Source organism: Leucoraja erinacea, chromosome 1 (genome assembly GCF_028641065.1).
Source record: "Leucoraja erinacea ecotype New England chromosome 1, Leri_hhj_1, whole genome shotgun sequence".
Lineage (NCBI taxonomy): Eukaryota > Metazoa > Chordata > Chondrichthyes > Rajiformes > Rajidae > Leucoraja > Leucoraja erinaceus.
In genome coordinates, this window is record NC_073377.1 from 108,982,362 (window position 1) to 109,002,420 (window position 20,059).

Genomic DNA, 20,059 nt, shown 5'->3' on the forward strand with positions numbered 1-20,059 from the left:
CCTTTTATGGGCTAAAAGCATATGCATCTGGTATGCGACACGTGCATGTTAGAATTATGATCGACAACACTACGGCAGTATCTTATATCCAGCACATGGGTGGCATTAAATCAGTATCATGCGACAAATTAACTGCTATAATCTGGCAATGGTGTGTCGAGAGACATATTTGGCTATCAGCTGCCTATTTACCAGGCAAACTAAATTTAGTGGCGGACACCAGGTCACGAAAATTCAACGACAACATCGAATGGATGTTGGACCCAAAATTATTTGCTAAAATTATCAAGCAATATGGTACGCCAGATATAGATTTGTTTGCGTCTAGGTTAAATCACCAACTACCCATGTATGTGGCTTGGGAACCAGACCCAGAGGCAGCAGCGGTAGATGCCTTCACGCTGGACTGGGGAAATTTCTTTTTCTATGCTTTCCCTCCCTTCTGCCTCATCAGTCGGGTACTCCAGAAAATTCAGGCAGACTCAGCCTCTGGCATTCTGGTCGTGCCCGACTGGCCTACCCAACCATGGTTCCCAATGTTCCACGACATGGTGGTAGAGACACCAATGGTCCTTCAACACCACCCCCAATTATTGACTCACCCGGTAACTGGCATTAGCCATCCATGCCACCAAAAATTGAAACTCCTGGTTTCCAGATTTTGAACAGGCCTTACCGGGGATTGGGGTTATCAGACAGAACAATCACCCACCATGTCGGCATCCCTGCGAGTTTCCACCAAGAAACAGTACCTGACCTTCATCAGGAAATGGGAACAGTACTGTCTGGACGCAGGGACATCCTACACGACGACTTCGATCTCGGATGTGCTGGAGTTCCTGGCCCACCTGCACCATGATCTCAAGATGAGCTACAGTGCCATCAATACGGCTCGGAGCGCACTGTCCGCATACCTCATGCCGATAGAACAGCATAGTGTGGGATCCCACCCTCTAGTCATCAGACTCCTTAAGGGGATCTTTAATACCAAACCCCCTACACCTAGATACACTCACATGTGGGATGTGAGTGTAGTTCTCACACACCTTCGAGGTTGGCCTCCGGTGGGATCCCTGAGCCTGGAACAGGCCACTTACAAAACCCTCATGCTCATGGCGCTTGTCTCAGCTCAAAGGGTTCAGTCGCTCCATCAGCTTAATCTGAACTACATGGTGACCACCCCAGATACCATTACTTTCACCATGCCGGGGTTGGTAAAACAAAGTAGACCAGGTACATCAAACTCCCCGTTGATCTTCCGGGCTTACCCTCCAGAACCTAGGCTGTGTGTGGTGACCCACCTTCATCATTATCTAGACACAACCCAAACGCTAAGAGGGAGAGAGAAAGCCTTATGGGTTAGCCACAGAAAGCCTTTTGGACGGGTAACCAGCCAAACATTATCCAGATGGTTGAAACAGGTCCTCAGCATGGCAGGGATTAACACAAATGTTTTTAAATCCCATTCAACCAGGGCAGCGTCCACCTCAGCGGCGGATAGGATGCAGGTTCCCCTCGACCACATCCTCAGAGCAGCGGGATGGTCAAGGGAATCGACATTCCAACGATTTTACAACAAACCGCTGATGGAACAGGACGTCTTTGCGGATACCGTTTTAAAAACCGCAAAGTTATGATTTAAAGCCCATGGGAGCTATTTTGGTTTTTGTTATAGTTAATAAATATTTCTTTTATAACTAAACAAACTTGTTGGTCTCTAGCTACCACTTCCTCCCTCGATGATCTTTCGGCAGTGAGTGATATAACTGTTACACGGTTTGAAATCACAGACCTTTGAAGTCTTCACGTAGTCACTCACGTGACTCCGAAGTAAAATAGTAAGATTAAACGAGTACTTACCAGTACGAAGTTTGATCTGTATTTTATGAGGAGTTACGATGAGGGATTACGTGCCCTCCGCTCCCCACCCTCATTATATAGATCAAATTCGGACTAATGTCTCGTTGGTCTTCACTATCTTTACTTCAACTAGTGTCTATCTGTGATTCCACACCGCTGCTTGGAAGTATGCCGCGCCTGCGCGCTGGGTGGGTTCTTCACGTAATCCCTCATCGTAACTCCTCATAAAATACAGATCAAACTTCGTACTGGTAAGTACTCGTTTAATCTTACTATTAAATACATCTTAAGAAACACTTTTATACATAAAAATAAACTACTTTCTTTTACCTGTCCCCTACATAAAATCCGGCCCCGTTGTCGGCATTGACGGCTTCAGAAGCTGATTTTAAAATCACTCCAACTTGTCGGGCGAATATTTTTTAAAAACACACAGAGCGGCCTTCGGAACGATTCTTTAGCAACATCTTGCACTCCAACAAAATATAATTCAGGACCAGGTCGAAAAAAAAATGCATTTTAATCCCGCCCCCCCCCCTCAAACGCGCCAAAATCGCGCACACGGCCAGTGGCAGAATTGCAGCACCGCTGAAGGCAAGTATTGTAACATACCTAGCTTATATGCAATGACATAAAAGATATTACTATTATTATTATTATTATTATTATTATTATTATTAGAGTAACCATCAGCAGTGGGTTTTACTTGCCCAAGGGGAGAAGTGTCTCAGTCAAAGATTGTGATCACAACTCCAAAGTTAAGTCAGTACAGCAAGAAATGTCTACATCAAAAAAGATACCAACTGAGGAAGTACAGATGTGAGGTAGATTGGTGTTAATTACAGGATTTGTGGTTTACTTTTACATTGTACAAGAGTCGCGACTTCTCGGTTTCACTTGCAACAAGATACAAAGGTAAGCTTACTTAATAATTAATAATTTTATAGTGTTAATAATTATTAACAATCCAGTGTTAATAATTTGACACTGGATTGCGACTGTTTGGGGCTTGGCTTAATTGGGTACACAGATAAGGAAGTAAATGTGTTTAATAGCAGATACTAGCTGGTGGCATCTGTGTGCTGTATGTGTCAAGGTAAGGACAATGAATATATTGACAATTGATACGAGCTGGTGTCCTCTGAATTTTGCACGCAGTGGAATTCAAAGGTAGTAATAACAAATGTGTTAATGGCGTCTGTGTGTATTGGAGGAGAAATAACAGTGAGTATGTTAAATAGTCGATAATAGCTATCGTCTCCTGAAACCGCATGGAGTGGAGTTCAAAGGTAGTGAAAATGAATATGTTAAATAACATACCAACTGGCAGCTTGTTTTAATGTATTCACGGCTTTTGGGACTTCCACACATCATAGATGAGGCCCTCACTAAGGTCTCCCCAGTATCCCACAGGTCCGCTCTTGCTCCCCTTCCCTCCAGATGCAACAGCCCCCCTAGTCCTCATCTTTCACCCCATCAGCCGTCACATACAGCACAAAATCATCCAACATTTTCTCCACCTCCAACAGGATCCCACCACCAGCCACATCTTCCCATCTCCACCCCTTTCCACTTTCTGTAGAGACCGTTCCCTTCGCAATTCCTTGCTTAACTCATCATTTCCAACCCAAACCACCCCCTCCCCAGGTACGTTCCCCTGCAACTGCAGGAGATGCAGCACCTGTCCCTTTACCTCCCCCGTCGACTTCATCCAAGGACCCAAACAGACATTTCAGGTGAAGCAGAGGTTCACTTGCTCCTCCTCCAACCTCATCTACTGTGTCAGCGGTTCCAGGTGTGGACTTCCATATTTCAATGAGACTAAGCGCAGGCTCGGCAATCGTTTCATTGAACATCTCCGCTCAGTCCGCCTAGGCCTACGTGATCTCCCAGTTGCTAAACACTTTAACTCCCCCTCCCATTCCCACACTGACCTTTCTGTCCTGGGCCTCCTCCATTGTCAGAGCGAGGCCCAGCGTTAATTGGAATTACAGCACCTCATATCTTACTTGGGCAGCTTACAACTCAGTGGTATGAATATTAGAAACATAGAAACATAGAAAATAGGTGCAGGAGTAGGCCCTTCGAGCCTGCACCGCCATTCAATATGATCATGGCTGATCATCCAACTCAGTATCCTGTACCTGCCTTCTCTCCATACCCCCTGATCCCTTTAGCCGCAAGGGCCACATCTAACTCCCTCTTAAATATAGCCAATGAACTGGCCTCAATTACCTTCTGCGGCAGCGAATTCCAGAGATTCACCACTCTCTGTATGAGAAAAGTTTTCCTCATCTCGGACCTAAAAGATTTCCCCCTTATCCTTAAACTGTGACCCCTTGTTCTGGACTTCCCCAACATCGGGAACAATCTTCCTGCATCTAGCCTGTCCAACCCCTTAAGAATTTTGTAAGTTTCTATAAGATCCCCCCTCAATCTTCTAAATTCTAGCGAGTACAAACCGAGTCTATCCAGTCTTTCTTCATATGAAAGTTCTGACATCCCAGGAATCAATCTGGTGAACCTTCTCTGTACTCCCTCTATGGCAAGAATGTCTTTCCTCAGATTAGGAGACCAAAACTGTACGCAATACTCCAGGTGTGGTCTCACCGAGACCCTGTACAACTGCAGTAGAACCTCCCTGCTCCTATACTCGAATCCTTTTGCTATGAATGCTAACATACCATTCGCCTTCTTCACTGCCTGCTGCACCTGCATGCCTACTTTTAATGACTGGTGTACCATGACACCCAGGTCTCGTTGCATCTTCCCCCTTTCCTAATCGGCCACCATTCTAATCATAGAGAATATTGATTTCTCTAACTTCAAGTAACTCTTGCATCCCCACCTCTTACTCCTCCACCTTCTCTTTCCCTTGCCACCCACCTGTGACGCATATTTTTCCCACCTCCAGTCACCCTGTTCCTTTCTCCTCCTCCAATCTCCGAGTCCCCCATCTCCCTTTTGTCCCCCATCTTTTTCCACCCTATCCCCTTTCACCCCATATTCCACCATCCGGCTTTTCATTTCACTCCTCCTCTCCTCTCCTCTCCTTATCTGACATCTTCTTGTCTCCTTGTCACGTGTAGCCTTTGTCGCTTACTCCACCCATCTGCCAATCAAATCACCCCCCTCATCTGTATCCAAGCTTTGTCCTTTCCCACCACTTTTCCCGCCTGCTCCAATCAGCCTGAGGAAGGGTCCCGACCCGAAACATCATCTGGCCTTTAATTCCCTTCTCAGATGCTGGCTGAATAACCGAGTTCCTCCAGCACTTGGTGTTTTGGTAAAGATTCTAGCATCTGTTTCCAGTTTCTTGTGTCTCCGTTCTGATGACTCCGTTGGATTGATCAAATGAGACCAATGAAGGTTAATAGCCCAGCTCCATGGCTCTCAACCAGAGTTAACGAAGCATCTGAGACTGAGTTTAGAAGGATGAGAGGTGACCTCATTAAAACTTACCGAATAGTGAAAGGCCTGGATAGAGTGGATGTGATAAGGATGTTTCCACTAGTGGGAACATTTAGGACCAGAGGCCTTAGCCTCAGAATAAAAAGACAGACCTTAAGAAAGGAGGAGGAATTTCTTTAGTCAGAGGTTGGTGAATCTGTGGAATTCATTGCCACAGACAGCTGTGGAGGCCAAGTCATTGGATATTTTTAAGGTAGAGATTGATAGGTTCTTGATTAGTAAGAGTGTCAGGGGTTATGGGGAGGAAGCAGAAGAATGGGGTTGAGACGGAAAGATAGATCAGCCATTATTGAATGGCTGAGTAGACTTGATGGGACAAATGACCTAATTCTGCTCCTCTGACATGAACTTATGAGCATGACTTACCGGCCGACTGTTGGGGAGAGTTCCTTCAGGTCATCGAGAGTAGGTTGTTCATTTAGCAGCTTCTTGTAGAGGGCCAATGGGAAGTGGAAGTCCGCCACATGACCATGGTACAGGGCCAGCCAGCAGATAATGCCCAGCAGGCGAAATACATCATTGATTTCTGGCTCCTGTGTGTTTAAATGTGAACAATGTAACCCATTCATCAGCACTCATTACTTGTCTTGGTGTCACTGATCATAGTCATACGATACGATACAATAGAACTTTATTTATCCAAGGAGGGAAATTAATTTGGCAAGTGTCATAAAAAACACAAAATACATGAAACATGAAATTAAAGTGATGTGTGGTAAGGCTTTGGGGATGTGCAAAGATTGGGGAGGTGGGGGGGTCAGTCTCAGTCCCGGTCTACACCACGACAGAAGGGGGAGGAGATGTACAGTTTGATAGCCACAGGGAAGAAGGATCTCCTGTGGCCTTCTGTTCTGCACCTTGGTGGATCCAGTCTGCTGCGTGCTGGCGGGGTCTTCACGTAGTCACTCACGTGACTCTGAAGGAAAATTACATTTATTCTTAGACTACAAAGATGGGGCAGGTGGACTCTCGGCGTGGAGGGGCGAGCCCTCACTAGGGCTCGCCGGAGGGGAGAGCTCCGTTTCGCTGGCCCGCAGCAGCCGGCAGCCTGAAGCCGCGGTGTGCAGAGCTCCAGCCGGAGCGCCGTTCGCAGCCCGGAATCCCTCGTGGGGGACCCGGAGGGAAGAAGAAGCTCTGAATGCCGGCCCGCGGTCAACTTCTACCGCGGGCGCAGCATGTACTTACCATCACCCCTGGAGGGGAGCTTCGACCACCGGGGAGATATATCTGCGGTGCTTCTGGCTGCGGCGTGGTGGGAACATTAAATCTCAACTGGCGGCCTGCGGCCTACACCTGCCTAAAGCCGCGGTCTCCGGTGGGGAAGTGCCGACTCTGGACTTACCTGGACTTTTACCTGTCTGCACATCTGGAGGTTTTGAGGTCCTGACCACGGGGGAAAATGGAGGAGGACTGGCCAAATTTTGTGCCTTCCACCACAGTGATGAATGCTGTGGTGGATGTTTGTGTTAAATTTTTATTGTGTAGTGTGTGTTCTTTATCATGTACCGCTGCTGACAAATTCATTTCACTTGCACTTTATGTGCAATGTGACGAATAAAACCGTATTGTATTGTATTGTATTGTATATAATGCTGAGGCTTTATAAGGCACTTGTCAGATTGCATCTGTGGTATTGTGAGCAGTTTTGTGCCACATTTCTGAGGATGGATGTGCTGGCATTGGAGTGGGTCCAAAGGAGGTTTACGAGAATGATCCAAGAATGATTGTGTTAACATATGATGAGTGTTTGCACTGGGTCTCTACTCACTGGAGTTTAGAAGAATGATCATTGAAACTGCCCGAATAGCGAAAGACCTGGATAGAGTGAATGTAGAGAGGATGATTCCACTAGTGGGAGTGTCTAGAACCAGAGGCCATAGCCTCAGAATAAAAGGATATACCTTTAGGCGCGACTCTGGTCAGCAGCGGCCTCTGCAGTCTGTCCGCGTTTTATTATTTTCTGTCTGTGTGTTAAATGTAGTTTTTGTTATTTTTTGTTGGGGTGTGTGTGTGTGGGGGTGGGGGTGGGGTGGGAGGGGGGGGGGGGAAAACTTTTTTTAAATCTCTCCCTGCACTGGAGACCCGACCTTTTCTCGTCGGGTTTCCGTTGTCGTTGGGGCCGCAACGAGGAGCGGCCTCCAACAGGAAGAAGCCGGGGACTCTGGTGCTACGACTCACCGTCGCCGTCGCGGGGCTGGCCGAGTCCGGAGCGGGTGGAGCGGTGGAGGAGCGCTGCTGCTGCTGCTGCTGCTGCTGCTACCGGAGAGTCGGAGGCTCCAACGGCAGGTCTGTGGACGGCGGCACTGGGAGCCCGCGGATCCCTGGAGGGAGACCGCTTTTCAGGGCTCTCGCAACGGCGACTTCCCCCGCCCGAGTTGCGGGGTTGAAGAGCTCCTGGAGCGGGGCCTAACATCACTGCCCCGCGCGGCTTGGAATGGCCGCGGGACTCTGCGAGCGCACGCCGGGGGCTCTAACAGCAAGACCCGGTGTGCGACCTTGCACCACCCGGCGTGGCTTTAATGGCCGTGGGACAATCGCCATCGCCAGCCGGGGGCTTTGACTTTGACTCTGACATCGGGCGGGGGAGAGTGCAGTCGAGAGATAAGTTTATTAGGCCTTCCATCACAGCGATGTGATGGATGTTTATGTAAATTATGTTGTGTCTTGCGTCTATGTGTTTGTAATGTATGGCTGCAGAAACGGCATTTCGTTTGGACCTCAAGGGGTCCAAATGACAATTAAATGTATCTTGTATCTTGTATCCTGTAGAAAGGTGATGAGGCGGAATTTCTTTGGTCAGTGGTTGGTGAATCTGTGGAATTCATTGCCAGACACGGCTATGGAGGCCAAGCTAACAAGTATTCTTAAGGTGGGGATTGACAGATTCTGAATAGTACGGGTGTCCGGGTTATGGGGCAAAGGCAGGAGAATGGGGTTGAGAGGGAAAGATAGATCAGCAGTGATTGAATGGCAGTGTGGACTTCATGGGCTGAATTGTCTAAGTCTGTCCCTAGAACTGATGAAGTTATGAAGCGGGGAGGAGTACAGGCATCAGTCTGCATGAAAGGTGGCGAAGTGGAAATGGTCGAGAGCTTCTAGTTCCAAGATGGAAACGTCACCAACAATTTGACCTGTTCCAACCACATTGATATTATGGCCTAGAGAGCACACCCACCTCCAGTTTAAATTCCATTTGGAATATTTTGGAGGACCAGGAAACCAAGAAACCAAGAAACATCCTCAGAAGACATAAGGAAGTTTGACACGTCTCCAATGACTCGTTAATTTCTATGGATGCATTGTGAAAATCTTCCTACTTGGTCCTGACTACCATCTACCTCATTGGAGACTTTTGACTATCTGTAATTGGCCTTTACTGGATTTTATCTCACACTAAAACTTATTTCCTTTATCCTGTATCTATACTCTGAGGACAGCTAGATTGCAACAAAAAAGTTTTTCATTGTATGTCAGTACACGTGACAATAAGCTAAGCTAAATTAAAGGAAACTAAACTGAACTATCAGAATATATCACAGCTTGGCTGGGCAACTGGGCACTTGAAACTAGCGAGTTCATATCTGGAACTGGCGAGTGGGATTAGAACATAGAACACTACAGCACAAGAACAGGCCTTTCAGCCCACAATGCCCGTGCCAAACATTATCTCCCTCCACAGAGTCACACAGCGAGGAAACAGGCCCTTCAGCACTACTTGCCCACAGCAACCAACATGTCCCATCTACGCAAGTCCCACCTGCCAGTGTTTGTCCTAAATCCCTCTAAACTGTCCTATCCATGTACCTGTCTAAATGTTTCTTAAACATTGCGATAGTGCTTGCCTCAACTACCTCCTCCGTCAGCTCGACATACACCCACCACCCTTTGTGTGAAAAAGCTACCCCTCAGATTCCTATTAAATCTAACCTCCCTCGCCTTAAACTGATGTCATCTGGTTCTCAGTCCCCCTACTCTGGGTAAGAGTCTCAGTGCGCCTACTCAATCTATTTATGATTTTATACACCTCTGTTAGATCATAACCCATTCTCCATTCTCTTCATATCCATGTATCCATCCAAAGGTCTTTTAAATGCCACTAACGTATCTGCTCCAATTACCACCTCTGCAGCACGTTCCATGCTCTCACCACCCTGTGTGCATTAAAATCACCCCACATATCTCCCTTAAACTTTGGGCCAAATGCAGGCAAATAGGACCAGCTTTAATATGAATCTGAGGGGCAGCAGAGGGTGGTATGTATATAGAACGAGCTGCCAGAGGAGGTAGTTGAGGCAGGTACAGTAACAATATTTGAAAGGCATTTGGCCAGGTACGTGCATAGGAAAGGTTCAGAGGGAAACAGGACATGTCTACCATTCTGATTCCCTTACCCATTCCGGGAACCAAACAAGTCTGGATTCATCGTATTGCTTGAGGATCTTTGGTCGACTGCAAAATTCCGTGGCAATAACAGAGAAGAACTCCCGTGAAACTCCACCTTCGTCAATGGCTTTCTCACCTATAAATGTGACCTGAGAAGGTTGGAATGAATGGGAACAGAGTTAAATTTAAAATAACCTTATTTTGTTTCAGATTTGCAGCTTCTCTATTGTCTTCTCTTAAACCCTTTACACAACCACTGTGTATTTAATAAAAGACCTCTGATGGTTATCAAACAATATCTGACCCTCAGCTGCATAAAGAGATAGAGAGTAGAAAGAAACAACTGCAGGTGCTGGTTCATACACAAAAGACACAAAGTGCTGGAATAACTCCGCAGGCCAGGCAACATCTCTGGGGAACATGGGTCTCTGGAGAACAGGTGGACATAGGCGAGAGGAGGTTTTGTTTAGCAGATGGTTAGAACTGTCTTGGGAAAGCAGCCACCATAATCAATGCATTGAAGGACATTCTTCAGCGGGTCTTTCACTCTTCTTCCCACTCCTGTCGGGCAGAAGACACAGGAACATGAAAGCAAACACCGCTAGACTCAGGAACAGCTTCTTCCCCTCTGTTATCAGATTCCTAAATGGTTCTCCGATTAGTTAAGGGGTAGACATGATCTTCCAACCTACCTCCTAGTGGTCACTATACTTTTTTCCTGTAACTTTTCAATGTAGGGGGGCAAAACAGACGTGCAGTGGTAGAGTTGCTGCCTCGCAGCACCTGAGGCCCAGGTTCGATTCTGACTATAGATGCTGGCTGTACGGAGTTTGTACGTTCACCCTGTGACCACATGGGTTTTCTCCGGGTGCTTCGATTTCCTCTCACACTCCAAAGACGTAGAAGTTTGCAGGTTAATTGGCTTTGATAAGTTGTAAAATTGTCTCTGTGTGTATGTTAGTGTACGGGATGATTGCTGGACAGTGTGGGCAGAGTGGGCTGAAGGGCCTGTTTCCATGCAGTATTGATAAAGTCTAAACTGTAATACTATGACGCCGTAAAACTATATTTTGCATTCTGGTATTTTTCTATTTGTAGTACCTGCTGTACTTGTCCTCGTGTATGGTATATCTGATTTGAATGGGTAGCACGCAGATAAAAGATTTTCACTTTGGTACACACAACAATAATAAGCCAATACCAACATGTCTTTACATAGCCATACATCATCGAAACAGGCCCTTCAGCCGAACTTGACCACATTGACCAACATGTCCCATCTACACTAGACCCACATGAAATACAGAAAGATCCTCAAGCAATATGAATTACAGATACAGATTCATTTCTTCCCCAAGGAGGTGATTCCCTTTCATATGTTCTTGGGGCAGAATTGGGCCATTTGGCCCATCATGTCTACTCTGCCATTCAATCATGGCTGATCTATCTTTCTTTCTCAACCCCATCCTCCTGCCTTCTCCCCATAACCTGTGACACCCTTACTAATCAAGAATCTGTCAATCTTTGCCTTAAACATATGCATTGACTTGACCTCCACAATTGTCTGTGGCAATGAGTTCCACAGATTCACCATCCTCTGGCTAAAGAAATTCCTCCTCATCTCCTTTCTAAAGGTACGTCCTTTTATTCTGAGGCTGTGCCCTCTGGTCCTAGACTCTCCCACTAGTGGAAACATTCTCTCCACATCCACTCTGTCCAGGCCTTTCACAGTTAGATAAGTTTCAATGAGGTCCCCCCTCATACTTCTTAAACTCCAGCAGATATGGGCCAGTGCCGTCAAACGCTTATCATATGTTAACCAGATTATTCCTAGGATCATTCTTGTAAACCTCCTTTTATTTTATTAGTACCGTAGGGAATCTTAAACTTATTTTTAAGTAAAGTCAGTTGTTATGTAAGCAGGAGAGAGATCGATTTACACACACCAAGCTCCCAGAAAACAAAAATAAAAATGTGATTTTTATGAAAAAAATGCATATTTTACCCGAAAATAGCTACGCAATGCAGTTGGCTGATAGGATCGTAGTTGTGTCAATGTGTTTTGAAGGATCTCTGTTCTGTTGATAAGTAGAAAATCGCTGCTACAATTTAACATCATATAAGGAATTGTCAATTCCATTTCGTCGTCATCATCATCATCGTCATCATCGTCATCATCCTCATCATCATTATCATCATCATCATCCTCATCATCCTCATCATCATTATCATCGTCATCATCATTATCATCATCATCATCATATCCAAAATAGTCATATTCATCGTCATCATCCTCATCATCCTCATCATCGTCATCATCCTCATCATCCTCATCATAGTCTTCATCTCCAAAATAGTCATATTCATTGTCATCATCCTCATCATCCTCATCATCGTCATCATCCTCATCATCCTCATCATCTCCAAAACAGTCATATTCATCGTCACCCTCCCGAAGGTCCACTTCATCAGTCGAATCATATTCAAAATCGTTCACATTGGAGTTCATGTCGATCTCACCAGATAACTCAAGGCTTAGTGCAGGGGCAGGAACGATCCTATTCGAGTCATTAGTGTTACCAGTAGACGTCTCAACAGTCCTGGCAGATGTATCCATGATTTCGGTCAATGGTTCTGGGTTCCGTGTAGAAATCTCAATCATCCCAGTAGATGCCTCAGTGTTCCCAGTCAATGTTTCAGTGCTCCCATTATCTCCAGCTGAGGTTTCAATGATCTCAGTAAGTGAATCACTGATCCCAGTAGGTATCTCAGTAGCTGTTTCGGAGTTCCCACTTGGTACATCATTCATCCTGGCACATGGCTCAGTGTTCCCAGTTGATGTTTCAGTGCTCCCATTATCTCCAGCTGAGATTTCAATCATCCCAGTAGATATCTCAGTGTTCTCAGTGGATGTCTCAGTGCTTGCAGTCAAGACATCATTGATCTGAGTAGGGCCATCAGTGTTCCTCTGTGGGGCATCAACAATCCCGATAGGTTCGTCAGTTACACTGGTAGAAATATCAAATTCCAAACTATGATCAATCTCTGTGAATGTACTGTTCTGCATAGAGACTTCAATGTTTGCGCTGGAAGCATCAAGAATACTATTAGATGCATCAGTGTTTCCAGCTGAGAGATCTATGATCCCAGCAGATGCATTAGGGTTCCCAGTTGAGGCTTCAATGTCCCTTGTAGGTATTTCTGTGTTCTCATTTGAGACTTCTATGATTCCAGTAGATGTATCAGTATCTTCAGCTGATGCTTCAACGATCCCAGTAGATGTAACAGTATCTCCAGCAAAAGCCTCAATGATCCCAGTGGATGTAACAGTATATCCAACAGAAGCAACAATGTTTTCAGTACATGCATCCATTTCTAAACCAGTAGATACATTGATAATCCTAGCAGATGCATTAGTGCTGTTAATATTGCCCAATATTATACTGTAATCAGTGATATTCTTATTCTGCAAAAAATAAAACAACATTAGATTTTTTTTTCTGAACAATCTAATGAAAAACCTTTAATTATACCTGTACTGTAAACCAGATCGATAGAATAAGACTTACACAAATACTCAGCTGACAGATTGTCTTGAAAATCTCAATTTTGGTTTCCATATTAAAAATACAAGGGTAGGGAATTAGTTCTAGCAATGCTTTCTGTGAAAATAAAAGGAAATTAACAATTGAGATTTGTACTTTTTCGTTAGTATTTGTAACATTCTGTATTTGACTGTCATCGTTTATACCAGTGCATCTTAAACTGGTGAATGGTTCACCCAAGGATGAATGACATTATTTTGGGGTGAATTAAACTAGAGGGGTGAAAGGAGGGTGAATGATTTAATTTATTCAGATATTATACACAAGGGAGAATCAGATGAAAATTACCAAATAACATAAGAAAATATATTCAAGGGCGGATGAAATTTAGTGATAAAGACTCAAGGGTGAATGATACTGAAATTGTTTAAGAAGCACTGGATCTTAAGTTCATAAGTTAATTTATTGTCACATACACCAATTGGTGTAGTGAAATTCACTGGCCAGGTCAGTCATACAATTTAAAAAAGCAACAGACTCAGAAAACACATTTTAACATAAACATCCAGCACAGTGACTCCTACACATTCCTCACTGTGATAGAAGGCGAAAATAAAGTTCCAAGTCCTTCTCTTGTTGTTCTTACTTAGTCGGGGGCCTCGAACTCCCACGTTGACGGGACGGTCTTGAGTCCCGCAGCCAGCGGCGTTCGGCCCTCCACGTCGAGGCGTTCAGCTCCCGCATCAGCTCCCTCCCAGTTGCCAAATATTTGAGCTCCCCTTCCCATTCCCACATTGACCTTTCTGTCCAGGGCCACCTCCATTGCCCAAGACAGTTCACACTTAAATTGGGGGAACAGCTCCACACATTTAGCTTGGGCAGCTTACAACCTAATGGTATGAATGTTGAATTCTCAATATTTTAGGTAATTTCTACAAACACTCCACCACTGCCTTGCCCCTCTCCTCCCCACCTACCCCCACATACTCAGTTAACCAGTTCCACACTTCTCAACGATGTATCCCTTTTGCGATCACACCATCTCTAGCCAACAATCAGCCTATCAGGGAACCACCCTGCCTGAGGTCATCTGTTGCCGGGGTTGATTTGTCCTGGTCTTTACTTGCTTCCAGTCAAAAAATGTCACATATCAATTTTCTCCAGAGGTGCTGCCTCTCACTGAGTTACTCCAGTACTTTGTGTCTATCTTTGGCATAAACCAGCATTTACAGTATATTTTTATTGCATAGATGATGTTTTGGATCAGGACCTTTCTTGATTGATAGAGTTGAGAGGACATAACTGGTAGGGATAGGGAGGGGAAGGGGTGGTGACGTGCTGAGCTCCTCCAGCACTTTGTTTTTTTTATTCAAGATTCCAGCATCTGCAGTTCCTTATGTCTCCCTCCATATACACTGTCTGCCCCACTGAGTTCCTCAAGTAAATTTGTACGTTCTTTTCGCTTTAACAATATTTATAACTTGTTCAAAGTGCTGTATTGAAGAGATCTGAAATAAAGTGTGTAGGAAGGAACTGCAGATGCTGGTTTACACCAAACACACAAACAAAATGCTGGAGTAACCCAACGGGTCAGGCAGCATCTCTGGAGAAAAGGAATTGGTGACGTTTCGGATTGAGACCCTTCTTCAGACTGAGACCCAGGGGAGAGGGAAACTAGAGATATGAAAAGGTACAAAAAACAAATTGATGAAAAGTATTAAACGAACAAATCAAAGCCAGCATTGATGATCAAGGAAAGGTGGAGCCCACAATGGTCCATTGTTGGCTGTGGAAAAGGTGATGAGGGGATATGAATGGTGAAATTAAGCAGGCTGACGGTGAAACTGAAACTAGTAGGAAGACTAGGGTGGGAAGGAGGGGGGGGGGGGGGGGGGGGGGGGGAGGGAAGAGAGAGGGAATGCAAGGGTTACCTGAAATTAGAGAAATCAGACTCATACCGCTGGGTTGTAAGCTTCCCAAGCAAAACATGAAGTGCTGTTCCTCCAATTTGCGTTCAGCCTCGTTCTGACAATGGAGGCGGTCCAGAACAGAAAGGTCAGTGTGGGAATGGGAGGGGGAGTTAAAGTGTTTGGCAACCGGGAGATCACAAAGGCCAAGGCGGACTGAGCGTAGGTGTTCAGTGAAACGATCGCCCAATCTGTGCTTGGTCTTGCCAATATACAGGAATCCACTCCTAGAAACGCCGATATGTAGGAATAAATATTGGGCATCAGTTTTCTGAACTCACACAGTAGACACGTGTGTCACCAAAAACTTCTTGTGCACAGATGTAGAATTTGTTCTCCTGGTATTTAGGCTTTCTGGTGGAATTGACCTGTGAACAGAGAAATAAAAACTCTTACTAAAGTACTTTATTAACATTTTAAATAACTTTTGTAAAGCGTGCAATTAGATTATCTTCAGTAGGCCCTTGGTGAATCCCATGCTAATGTTGACATCAAGAGGTGCATTTTGAGTTCCTTTTGAGTTTTGGCCAGCCTGCTGCATGAAAGATGTTGTCAAGCTGGAAAGGGTGCAGAGAAGATTTATGAGGATGTTGCCAGGACTTGAGGGCCTGAGCTAAAGGGAGAGGTTGGGTAGGCTAGGACTTTATTACTTGGAGCACAGGAGGGTGAGGGGTGATGTTATTGAGGTGTATAAAATCATGAGGGGAATAGATAGGGTAAATGCACGTCTTTGAACCAGGAGAGGGATATCAAGAATAAGAAGATAGTTTTAAGGTGAGGGGAAAGAGTTAATAAAAAACTGAGAAATATCGTTTTCCCTCAGAGCGTGGTGGGTGTATGGAACGAGCTGCCAGAGGAGGTAGTTGAGGCAGGTACTATAAAAACATTTAAAATACATTTGGACATGGATAGGAAAGGTTTAGAGGAATAGAGCTAAATATGGGCAGGTGGGACGAGTGTAGGTGTTGCATCTTGGTTGGCATGGGTATTTTGGGCCAAAGGGCCTGCTTCAATGCTGCATAACTCAATGACTATTCAGTAATGGTTGTATAGCCATTGTATTAAGTGGCATTTAATGAATTGAAAGTTCCAGTAATCTATTCGACTAGAGTCCTGAGCTCTGCATCATTGATTCAAAAGACATAAATTCAAACCCTACCTAGGTAGATGAGGAAATTCAATTCAAATAAATAAAGTAACTTGGCGGCACGGTGGTGCAGCGGTAGAATTGCTCCCTTACAGCGCTTGCCGCGCCGGAGGCCCAGGTTCGATCCCGACTATGGGTGCTATCTATACGGAGTTTGTACATTCTGCTTAGGTTTTTTCCAAGATCTTCGGTTTCCTCCCACACCCCAAAGACGTACAGGTATGTAGGTAAATTGGCTTGGTAAATGTAAAAAGAGTCCCTAATGTGTGTAGGATAGTGTTAATACACGGAGATTGCTGGTCGGCGCGGACCCGGTTTCAGAGATGGTGATGAAGGCTGTCAAAATATACAGCGGGATATATATCAACTGCAGAAATAGGCGGAGAAATGGCAGATGGCGTTTAATCCGAGCAAAGGTGAGGATTTGCAAGACCCTTTATAGCATTGATGTCCAGAGGGAACTTGGGAGTCCAAGGTGATAGATCCCTGAAAGTTACAACAGAGGTTGATTGAGTGGTAAAGCAGGCATATGGCATGGTTGCCTTCATTGGTTGGGGCTTTGTGTATAAGCATCAGGAAGTCATGTTGCTACTTTATAGGAAGGACTGCGTTGAGGCTGAATTTGGAACATTGTTTGCAAGGATGTGGAGGCTTTGAAGAGGGTGTGGAGGAGGTATACCAGAATGGTGCCTGGATTAGAGGGTATTTGCTACAATGACAGGTTGAACAAATTTGGATTGCTTTCTCTGGAGTGTCAAAGGCTATTAAGAGACCTGTTAGAAGTATATATAGTTATGAGAGGCATCGATAGAGTAGACAGTCAGAACTTTTTTCCCCAAGGTGGTAATGCCAAAGATTAGAGGGCACAGCTTTAAGGTGAGAGGGGCAGAATGTAAAGGAGATATGTGGGGTAAGTTTTTTTACACAGAGGGTGGTGGGTGCCTGGAACACACTGCCAGGGGGTGGTGATGGAGGCAGATACGATAGTGGTGATGAAGAGGCTTTTAATTAGGCGCATAGATATGCAAGGAAAGGAGAGATATGGATCGCATGCAGGCAGAGGACATTAGTTTAACTTGGCATCATGTTCAGCCCAGACATTATAGGCTGAAGAGTCCCACTCTGTGTTCTATGCTCTAATCTTAGTGGATTGTTGTAAAGATCCTTCTGGGGGGGGGGGGGGGGGGGGATGGGGGGGGGGGGGGGGAAGAATCTGTCCTCCTGACATATGTATGACTCTAGTCTAATTGGTTTGATTTAATGCCTCCTTTACTCAGTGGCCCAGCCATGGACAGTAGAAATCACCATTCCCAGCGAAGTCCTCACACCATGAATAAATAAACAAACTATTTTAAGGTAAGACATGAGTCTCCTGGTTTAACTTTCAACAATCTTTACCAAAACAACTTCACAATCAATGGAACTTATCAATGAAAATAGTCTAGTTAGTTTCGTCTAAACTAGTTTAGTTAAGGATACAGTGTGGAAACAGGCCCTTCCGCTCACTGAATCTGCACCGATCAATGATCACCCCGTGCACTAGTTCTATCCTACGCACTAGGGACAATTTACAGAAGCCAATTAACCTAGAAACCTGCACGCTTTTGGGATGTGAGAGGAAACGGGAGAGGGAGAGGGCGAGGGAGAGGGAGAGAGAGCGCCTCATCTACACCATTTCCATTTGCCCGTGTTTGGCCTTTCACACCCATTAAGTCCCTTCATCGAAGGGATCTATACTTTAGTTTAGTTCAAAGATACAGCATGGAAACAGGCCCTTCCGCCCACTGAGTCCACACCAGTCATTGATCACCCATTCACACTAGATCTATGTTAAGCCACATTCTCATCCACTCCATGCACAGTAGGGGATAATTTACAGAGGCCAATTAACCTCCAAATCCACACATTTTTGGGATGTGGAGGAAACTGGAGCACCCAGATGAAACCCACGTGGTCACAGGAAAAACGTACAAATTCCACAAAAAGACAGACCCGAGGTCAGGATCGAACCTGGGCCTCTGGTGCTGTGATGTAGCAGCTCTACTGCTGTGTCACTGTGTCACCTCTTACATGATGATGCTAATTTTGTCCTGTGCAATCTGGTTTCTCAATGTGATTAGAAGTTTTGGACCCGAGATGGATAGAGATGAGAGTAAAACACTTACAGTGCTTGAACTTACCCTAAAAAGCCTCTGCAAAACAGATAGACAACTGTGAAGTTCTTTAGGAAATGTCTCTTGCTTGCTAGAGGTCCCCTGAAGAAGGAAGTGTGATGCACTTCTGTACAAATTCACCAGTTTGTTGAAAAAAAAATCATTGAGGCTACTCCACCACGATTCTGGTAAAAAACAAAGAACAGGTCAGTAAGGTTCATATCAAGGGCTCCACAGTAGCTAATAGAGTTGCTGCCTCACAGAGCTGGAGATCTGGGTTCGATCATGACCTTGGGTGCTGTTGGGGTAGAGTTTGCATGTAGTCGGGATGGAACCCGGGTCTCTGGCGCTGTAATGCAGCAACTCTACCGCTGAGCCACCGTGCTGCTCTGAGTTCACCTCAGAAGGTAAAATTGAAGATGAATAGTTTGTAATATGTTTAACTGAAAAGGTTACATACAGCGGTAGCATGATGGGAAAAGAGGCCAACATAGTGAACAGGATGTTAGGAGTGGCAATGAATAGATTCATCAGGTGGTTAGATTCCACGACATAGTGAACTAAACATAAAATACACATTGGAAGTTTTAAACCAGGCTGAGGACAATAACTAATTGGGAAATAGAGGTGTCCTTTATGGCATCCATTTGTTAGATAAATGGAAGAATGTTTTATCCAGTAACAGGACACAGGAGGTTAAAGATAACAGACAGACAGACAGACAGCAGATCGGACATCTCAGTGACTTGGGGTTATGAGATCGTGCCAGAACGGGGCGACTCTCTGTGTGCTGTTCCACAAGAGGATCTATTGTACTAATGTAAGGTATGGTCTGAAGAAGGGTCTCGACCCGAAACGTCAGCCATTTCTTCTCTCCAGGGATGCTGTCTGACCCACTGAGTTCCTCCAGCATTTTGTGTCTACCTTCGATTTAAACCAGCATCTGCAGTTCCTTCCTACACATGAGGTATGGTTTGGTTGGGTAGCGTGCAGAACAAGCTTTTCATTGTATCTCTGTACACGTGGCAATAGGATCATAAGAACATAAGTGATAGGAATAGAATAAGGCCATTTGGCCCATCACGTCTACTCCGCCATTCAATCATGGCTGATCTATCTCTCCCTCCTAACCCCATTCTCCTTCCTTCTCCCCATATCCTCCAACACTAATAAAGACTAAACGGATAACATTGGGGAAACAAAGATGAAAGGCTGCAGACATAGATCAATTGATCCATAGGTGTAATATGCACATGTAGCCATTGTGTCGTGAGAATATAAAAATGCTGTGGGTGCTGCGAATCTTTGAAACACTTTGGATTCTCTCAAGTTTGGCCTTTATTTATTCTTTATTATTATTCAAATCATTTGCTATGTCGCTCTTCCAGGGAGATGCTAAATGCATTTCGTTGTCTCTGTACTGTACACTGACAATGACAATTAAAATTGAATCTGAATCTGAAGTTGTTTTTCAATGCGTACTGTTGAGGCCATGAATAACCCGACATGTTGGAGAAATTCATCTCTTGCTCT

General features: G+C 45.0%; 1 protein-coding gene across 1 annotated transcript in view; it reads right to left on the reverse strand.

The window, feature by feature from the left end:
- The window catches only part of LOC129695131 (probable E3 ubiquitin-protein ligase HERC3), a 75,972-nt gene that overhangs the window by 20,976 nt on the left and 34,937 nt on the right, over positions 1–20,059 (reverse strand). Inside the window, exons 13-18 of the mRNA XM_055632040.1 lie at positions 18,554–18,711; positions 15,508–15,594; positions 13,284–13,376; positions 11,702–13,180; positions 9,723–9,881; positions 5,698–5,864 (exon numbers count right to left, since the gene is read on the reverse strand). Of these exons, the coding sequence (XP_055488015.1) occupies positions 5,698–5,864; positions 9,723–9,881; positions 11,702–13,180; positions 13,284–13,376; positions 15,508–15,594; positions 18,554–18,711 (2,143 nt within the window). The remainder of the gene's footprint in view (positions 1–5,697; positions 5,865–9,722; positions 9,882–11,701; positions 13,181–13,283; positions 13,377–15,507; positions 15,595–18,553; positions 18,712–20,059) is intronic.